Source organism: Verticillium alfalfae, genomic scaffold (assembly GCF_000150825.1).
Source record: "Verticillium alfalfae VaMs.102 supercont1.4 genomic scaffold, whole genome shotgun sequence".
Classification (NCBI taxonomy): Eukaryota; Fungi; Ascomycota; class Sordariomycetes; order Glomerellales; family Plectosphaerellaceae; genus Verticillium; species Verticillium alfalfae.
The window spans coordinates 2,247,583-2,255,900 of record NW_003315035.1 but is presented as its reverse complement, the minus strand read 5'-3'; the positions used below and the strand labels follow the sequence as shown (position 1 = coordinate 2,255,900).

Sequence of the window (8,318 nt, the reverse complement as noted above, 5' to 3'; positions counted from 1 at the left end):
AATCTTGTCCACACATGACATATACGTACAGGCCGTCTCAGTGATGGACGGTTTTGTGAATAACGAATTTATTTGCACCGCTCCTCTCGCCAGCTAGCTAACTGTATCACCACCTCGTCATACCGCTTGGTGCCGTGTATATATGCTATGGATGGAATAACTTTCCTTCTGACACATTCGTCGACGCGTTTCCGCTGGCTCCTCAACCTGCGAACAATGAGCCCGAAATCCGTGCAGAATATAACCCACCCAGAGAACCGAGCCAACATGGAACGAAATCAACAGCAGCCTCAGATCAGCAGCTTCGCACGTCTATCCGCAGCCCTCCAGACTGCTAGTTCTGAGAGGGAGCAGGAGGGGCCGCTCCACCACGAGCACCGCCACGAGCACCTCCTCGACCACGTCCGCCACGTCCACGGCCCCTTCCACGCGCATCAAGAGACGCAGGAGGAGGCACGTTGCCGTACATCTGCTGCTGCGGCTGAGGCGAGGACTGTGGGGCAGGTCCGCCGTTGGCGACAGGTCCGCCGCGTCCCCGACCGCGGCCACGGCCACGAGAGGCCTGGCCATCTCCTCCCTGGTTGCCGTTGGGATGAGGTCGATAGACTAAAGTGCTATGGAGCAAGTTGGGAACATTGCCGCCCCCGCTGCCATTTGCTCCGTTTTGACCCCTGCCGCCACCCCGGGGCTGGCCATGAGACTGCTCATTCATCGCACCGCGATAGCTCCCTCTGAGAGGCGCCGGCGCCGATGCGTCTCTGTACTGTGGGGTGCCATTAGGGTTGTAAGAACCCGTCGTCAGCGATGTGGACGCGGGCGCAGGGCGTCGCTGAGTGGCGGCCTTGGAGCCCGAGATGACCTGCTTGTGCGTTGTGTTCAGGACGGATGAGGATGCCACCGTCATGCCCCGGAAGGGAGGAGCGCGTTCACCCAGTGTCGTACCGCTCATGAAGGTTACGTCCCAAACGACATCAAGCAGAATAGCCGTGGCAGTGCGTCCAATGCCAACCACGGTACCGCGGCTTGCAATGGGAACCTTGCCGGTTGCAGCAACATATGTGACACGGTCGCCAAGGTTGAACTTCTGATTGCCCATGAGCAATTCGGCATCCGTAGGCTTCAGAAGCGCCGACCGCGGAACGTTGTTGAGCTTCTTAGTCGTGGTGTTCTGCGAGATCTGGAAAGCTTGCTCGCCGGCCTCAGCCAATTTCATAACTGTCACAGAGTCGAGTTGTTCGGCATCAAGAGGAACCCTTTCAAACTTGCTTGTCTCTGCCGCCTTGAGCCATTGACCGATCTCCTTGACGCGCTTAGCAGCCACGGCCGAGTCGGGCCAGATGTCAGTGTCGCTGATGTCGCTCTGCTGCGCCTTGGTCTGGATGGCAACGAAGAAGTCTGGGAACGCTGCGACGTACTTGGCAAGCAGCTCGATCGCGGCGTTGCTAAACTCCCAGCCTGACTGGTTCTTCTGAGAGTATCCGAGGACTTTCTGCTTCTTAGCGTCGAACTTGAGGTTGAGGCCAAGGTTGACCCTGAGGCCTCCCACGGTGTTGACTTGGTACGAAGACAGAATCTTGCTGAGTATCAGAGGATGGAGTCCCAACATCTTAGCTACAGCATAGGAGGGCGTGAAGCGGTTCTGGCGGTTGACCTCCTGGATAATAGGCTTTGCGTATTCAGGTTCCTTGGCCTGAAGCACCGAAACCACAATCTCCGCCTTGTTGTTTGCGTGGCCGAGCACTTCCAGGGGGCGGCCGTAGTGGAATTCTCCCAAGAAGAAGGCCCGCGTACCCGCGGGGTACTCCTCTTCGATGGGGACTGACGCCCTCTCAATGAAGCGCTCATCCTGACTGATGACCTCGTCCACAATAGTCTGTGATGCATAGACGCTCCTCATGCTTGGGTTCTCTGCGTACTCCTTGATGAGCGCGCCTTCCTCGGTCTTGATGAGACCCTTGAGCATGTGCACATGCACCAGCGATTCAACCTCACCAATTGTGAATCCCAACCGCTTGGCATGCCAGTTCTCGATGTACTGAGACTCTCTCGAGAAACCTTCAATCTCCCGGGGACCATGGTTCTTCTGGACAACAGTCGTACCCGTGTGGTCGAGTTCGTAGTCGAATAGCTCATCCACAACACGGACAATCTTTGCTTCTTGGAGGAAAGGGTACCCGACGAAGCACTTCTGGCCTAGCTTCTTTTTGGCCACCTCAGCTTTTGTCGTGATCTCCGACTCGCTCAGAGTGATGATCATGCTAGGGTTACGGCTGTCCTGTTGGAAAACGTTGACCCCGTATCCTTCCATGAGTTGGCCGGTGTAGGGAAGCGTATGAATGGAAGGGAAACCAGCCAGAGCCTCGGCACTGATCTTAACCCCGTCCATCAGGCCAGAACGATACTGCAGGCCTTCGGTGCTTGGCAGCTCAAAAATGTTCTCGACGCACCGGCACTGAGGAATGTCTGGAAAGACGCCAACCATGGAGGACGGGTAGGTGAAGTTGACCTCAGGGTTGTAAGTGAACTTTAGGGAAACACCGAATTGGTTTCGTGACTTTTCGTCGTCACTCAATTCCTCGTTAACCGGGCCCATTGCGTCAAGAAGTCGCTTCTCATCAATAAAGGGGATCTTGACAACTGCCTCCCATTCCATCTTCTTGCCGTTCATGTCGAGCTCGAAGTCTCGCGGATAGAAGTCGATGATGGGCGACTTGGGGTTTGTCATGAGATCCCAGTACACGGTGGGGACGATCGATTTACTTCGGTCAGGGAGGACACCCATAAGCTGTTCGTACGGACGGAAAGGCTGGCCAAGCTTGAAGTTCAGATCAGCACCCAGACCCTTGATGACGTCTAAATTATGTTAGTGGCAATCCCACGTCGTTCGGCAGTGAAACTAACCTGATGTCAAGGGAGAGTAGTGGTAGGCATAGAACCAAGGCCACGAGGCAATTCCTCTGTAGTAGTAGTACAAAACCCACTGCAGGCCTTGCACATAGTTTTCACAAAGAGCAGTGAGCTCCTTGTCGTAGTTGTCCGGCGCCCAGTCCTCAAACTTCTGCAGGTAGTATTTGGTCTTCCAGCCTTGGTACTTCTGCTTGTAAAGGTCCGCATAGTGCTGCTTGGCGTCATCTGCAGTTATGTCAACTACAGTTGCCTTGTCGTAATTCTTCATGACGCGGAACAGAGCCAGGGTACCCTCCTCCTCCTCCTCGTTGTTATCCTCGCTTTGAGGAGACGTGAGAATCAGATGACGGTGGCCATCGTCGTCTTCCTTGGTACTCCAGTCCACATGGACAGCGTCGGCAAGATCCTGCACAAACTTGCGATCGGCAGCGTTGAGCTCTGTGCCTAGATCGAGGGGTTCAGGGGTGGGTTTGGTGAGGTACGGCTTGATGTAGTTCTTCCAAAGGTCCCTCTGCGCGGAGGTCATGACGACGCCCTTGCCTCTCTGCTTGGACTGCGCAGCGTTCTTCTGCTGTTGCTCGCTGATTGCTTCGATTGGAACCATCGCTCATCAGAGACGTCGTGTTCGAATTGGTCGGTCTCATCCTTGGCCAGCTCAGTCAACAGACGCTGCAGGCGTTGGAGATTGATGACGCCGCCTTCGTTGATGTATCCATCGCACTCGGGCAGGATGCTCTTATATATCCTAAACATATATGCAAGTGCGCCTTCGTTGATGTGAAGGCGGGGGAGATGGGGAAGGAAATCGTTGCCAATGAAGAAACCCATGAGGATGAAGTCGTCGATGACCCGCTCAAGATCGTATGGAAAGTTCAAAATCCCATCTTGCTTGAGCTCCTGGAACTCTAGATCCAGGTACTCACGGACGATACAGAGATGCAGGAGATAAAAGTTCTGATGCTCCAGCTCCTTCGATTTGGTCTTCGACGCACGGCCGAAGGTAACCTCTTCACGAAGAAGGCAGAAGTGGGGATCGTGACTGAGCAGACCAAGCATGATCAGGTCAGCATCAAGACCGTAGAGACAGTGTCGGACGTTCGTGTCGTAATCAGGCTGAGCCTTGGCGTTCCTGATGTACTCCATGATTTTGTGCTCGCCCTCGCCGGGAACCTCGTGCCCGGAGAGAACAATCTCGCACTCCTGCCAATCAGCATCCTCAGTCACCTTTTTGTTGACAAAGTACTTCAGTTGACGGGAGAGCTTGGCCATAAACTCAGTGCCTGGGGATTGTTAGTCGTGGTCTGGACTTGGGGTTGTGTTGGGCGCAAGACGGACCTGGGGTGATGCAATTGCTGTCGAAAGGGGCCTCCTTGGGCATTTCCACACCATCTTTGATAGCCTTCTCTCTCGCATTCTCGGCATCAAGAGCCGTCCGGAACCGACGAGATCGCTGCTGGTTCATCTTGGCGCGCGGGGCGACACCGTCGATGGCCATGTAGAAAAGCTTTTTCGGCTTGATCTTGCCGAAAAGATGCTCAATATAGTTGAAGATACGGATGAACATCTCCTCCTCACTCAGACGGAATGTCGCATCCTCTCCGGCATCCTTATGCGTACAATTGTGAATGATTCCATTCATGTCCAGCTGTCCACCAACATCAGTCTCGGAAGTCATGGCGATGCGGGGCAGGTCGGGAGACGAACATAGAGGGCGTCGAATTCGGGAATGCGATTCTCGGCAATGACCTGCGAGATGGCAGGATAGCGCTCAGAGAGCCACCTGAAGAACTTGGGGACACTGCAGATAAATGGTCAGCTCGAGTCCCTTTTGCGATGCATCAGCGTGGTGGCGCGGCAGCGTACCCCATGGTGAATGTAGACCGGGTAGAGAGCTGGAAGCTGTGCTAGATGCTACACGAAAGCGCAATGACTCTGCAAATTTGCAGAACAGAGAAAAGTCGGGTTGAAAGCCTGGCGCAGCTTCGGGTGTGATTTGGGTGCTGGCGCAAAACCGAAATCGTTGCGTCTGCGACGGTTGGAGGGAAAGGAAATTTGAACGTAAGAAGTCAATACAGCCGTGAGCAAGATACAACACAAAAGAAACTCTAGGCTTCTTCCGATGAACAGGGAACTCGACCGTCGAGTTGTGTTCTCGTCTGATGATAAGTTGCGCGGTACGTGGCGGGTGAGTATGTAGGATGCAGAACAGGTCGGGAGCTTCAGGCGCCAGGACGGGGTACCTGCTGCTTGCGGCGAGGTCCAGGGAGTCACCAGTGTCATGAGTTGCTGGGGGAGGGGCAAATTCGGTGGGTCCAGGGCAAACCTGCCGCTCCAAGCGCGCGAGATGGAACAAGCGCGGCTGCTTGAGCGCCAGATAAGCTTCCTGATAAGGCTCATCTCAAATACCTGCCTTCAAACACTTTACGCGATTCGCGTCGCGTCTTCCTCCACTCTGACAATTGCGGCACGGCTGTGAGAGGTCTTTCCACCTGGCAACGAACCACCTCCCACTTCATCTAACTCATCCCACATACTCGACCCCGCCGCACTCTTACACCGATCGCATTCGAATCTACCGAGCTCCATTCATTTAGCGATCTCGGTATTCCCAGATCTGCCCAAAAAGATGGCACCAGCGCAGGTGGTCGACGACGTTGACGGTGAGCGGAACACACTACAGGAGTTCTTGCGACTTTTGGAAGGCAGGGTCGCTAATTTACAGTAGTCGACATGCATCAGGAGGATGATGAGAATATGGAGCAGCGCCTCATCAACGAGGGTAGGTATCCCTCTCGTCACTGTGCGTTTTGGCGTCCAACTAACCATGTTATGCGCATAGAGTACAAGACCTGGAAGAAGAACAGCCCCTTCCTCTACGATATGATTCTCAGGTAAGCATGCAAGCTGTAGAACTATTGCAATGACTGACAATTGATAGTACTGCTCTCGAGTGGCCAACCCTAACGACTCAGTGGTTTCCCGACGTGAAGGAGCCAGAGGGCAAGAACTACCGTGTTCACCGATTGCTTCTTGGTACTCACACTTCTGAGGGCATGCCAAACCACCTGCAAATCGCCGAAGTGGAAGTCCCCAAATCCATCGAGCCGAGCACCGACGACCTCGACGAGGAACGGGGGGAGATTGGTGGCTATGGAAAGTTTGGCGGTTTGGCGCCCATTCGTTTCAACATTGTGCAAAAGATCGACCACCCTGGCGAGGTGAACAAGGCGCGGTACCAACCTCAAAACCCAGATCTGATTGCCACACTCTGTGTCGATGGCAAGATCCTCGTGTTTGACCGCACGAAGCACAGCATGACGGCTGATGGAAAGGTCAGCCCTGAGGTCGAGCTCGTGGGTCACAAGCAGGAGGGATACGGCCTTAGCTGGAATCCACACGAGGCCGGCTGCTTGGCTTCTGGTAGCGAGGACACTACCGTCTGCCTCTGGTAAGGGTTCCGCTCGCATCCCAAATACAGACGGCCCAGCTGACGAGATCAGGGACATCAAGACGCTGCAGGAGGGTAGCCGCACTCTGAAGCCGGCTCGCAAGTATACTCACCACACTCAAATCGTCAATGACGTGCAGTACCACCCGGTCTCGAAGTCGCTCATCGGTACCGTCTCGGACGATCTGACGATGCAGATCATCGACGTGCGTTCGCCGGAGACCAACATTGCGTCCTTGTCCGCCAAGCGCGGCCATTCCGACGCCATCAACGCGCTTGCGTTCAACCCAGCTTCGGAGGTCTTGGTGGCCACTGCATCCGCCGACAAGACTCTGGGCGTCTGGGATCTCAGGAATGTCAAGGAAAAAATTCACACTCTTGAGGGTCACAATGACGCCGTTACCTCGCTGTCATGGCATCCCCATGAAGCTGGCATCCTGGGCAGCGGCAGTTACGATCGAAGAATCATCTTCTGGGATCTTTCACGGGTTGGCGACGAGCAGCTGCCGGACGACCAGGAAGACGGCCCACCGGAGCTTCTCTTCATGCATGGAGGCCACACAAACCACCTCGCAGATTTCGCGTGGAACCCGAACGACCCGTGGCTCGTCTGTAGCGCTGCCGAGGACAACTTGCTGCAGATCTGGAGGGTGGCAGACTCGATCGTCGGCCGCGACGACGGCGACATGAGCCTCGACGAAATTGACCGTTAGCAAAGGCATCGCAGACTCAAGCAAGCCAATCATACTGTGGACCTTTTGCGAGAGTCTCTGCAGGTTTTGCAGGTCAAGCGAAAGGAGCATTGATCGTGTTGGCCGTTGGTAGGAGTCGATTTACGGCGTTTCGGTGGGGATCAACAAGCGGAGGGTTCAAGAAGCTTGGTTTCTGCCAGGTCATAAACGAACTCTCAAGACAGCCGCGACCTCGGGAGCTGAAGATTCTCTTTGAGTCATTGCTTTTACGAGAAAACCACGCCCACTGTGTTCACGTTCGAATAGCATAATTCTTTTCATTGTTGACCAATGGTTCTAAGTGCGAAGTAGCATCGTAACGTGAATGAAGACAGATGTGACAGTACCCAACTATCCAGCGAGAATGTGAGCAATTATAGCTTATTGCCTCTTTCTACTTGGAAGTATCCCTCTCGATCCCGCCGTGGCCAGACCTTTCCTTGCCGGGGTTCTTCAGACGTGAGGCAGTAGAGGTAGGCAGACCCTGCTTCCAACAAACAGGAAAATGTTACTGAAAAATATGCTCCGGCTGGTAGTCGAAAGAGGTGGTCTACCAACTTCAAACCAGGCAGTACAAATACTCAAGCACAAGTTCATCAACTGACACAGATAGAGAACTTGGGGTTGGCAGACAAGGGCAGTTGCTGTTCCTTCCTCCACGGAGGTGTCTGCCTACTTACTGCCCGCCCATTCACCACTCCAGTCTACCTATTTGCAATACTTTCTCCTGGGATAACCACCAGATTTCCCTTCCCAACCATCATCGTTCTATCAAACGAGGATATAGGTCCCCTGGTCACAACTGTGCGACCTCGAAGCTGATCACGATCAAAGGGCTCATCACTGCCAAGCATTGCCATATCACCGCCAATACCAACCATCATCGCACCTCACGCGTGATACTAACTGGACAGCACAGCAATGGATGTGGCACCATTTGAAGGGGTGCCTCTTGCACCCAAGGGTGCGACCCTTGCCGACTTTGACGCCTATATTGCCGAGACCAGGGCCCTCCTCGAGGACCGATACCCTCGCCAGACAATTACCAACGAGATGCTCGTTGTTGCCATACAGACTCGAGCCCGCGCCGAACTTGACGCCATGGAGGCTGCAGGTGCGGATCATGACGCAACTACAGACGAAGACCTCGAGGTGGAAGGTGTCATCCCTGACAACGACATCATCAACGACTCTCTCGCCCACGGCCCCGAGTCTCAGCCTTGGCGTGGAAT

General features: G+C 54.4%; 3 protein-coding genes across 3 annotated transcripts in view; 2 read left to right on the top strand and 1 right to left on the bottom strand.

The window, feature by feature from the left end:
* Positions 1 to 334: 334 nt before the first annotated feature.
* VDBG_04160 (5'-3' exoribonuclease) lies at positions 335 to 4,835 on the bottom strand (the record flags this gene model as incomplete). Its single annotated transcript, XM_003006161.1, has 6 exons — positions 335 to 2,853; positions 2,902 to 3,513; positions 3,576 to 4,187; positions 4,243 to 4,552; positions 4,612 to 4,705; positions 4,771 to 4,835. 6 exons carry the CDS (start codon positions 4,773 to 4,775, stop codon positions 335 to 337), a joined length of 4,152 nt encoding a protein of 1,383 aa, XP_003006207.1.
* A 533-nt stretch (positions 4,836 to 5,368) lies between these two features.
* On the top strand, positions 5,369 to 7,068 carry VDBG_04159 (histone acetyltransferase type B subunit 2; the record flags this gene model as incomplete). Its single annotated transcript, XM_003006160.1, has 5 exons — positions 5,369 to 5,567; positions 5,633 to 5,686; positions 5,747 to 5,798; positions 5,846 to 6,355; positions 6,408 to 7,068. The coding sequence occupies 5 exons, from the start codon at positions 5,534 to 5,536 to the stop codon at positions 7,066 to 7,068; spliced, it is 1,311 nt and encodes a 436-aa protein (XP_003006206.1).
* A 939-nt stretch (positions 7,069 to 8,007) lies between these two features.
* The window catches only part of VDBG_04158 (conserved hypothetical protein), a gene marked incomplete at both ends in the record, with an annotated part of 2,122 nt that continues 1,811 nt past the window's right edge, over positions 8,008 to 8,318 (top strand). The window contains one exon of the mRNA XM_003006159.1: positions 8,008 to 8,311. Within this exon, the coding sequence (XP_003006205.1) occupies positions 8,008 to 8,311 (304 nt within the window). The remainder of the gene's footprint in view (positions 8,312 to 8,318) is intronic.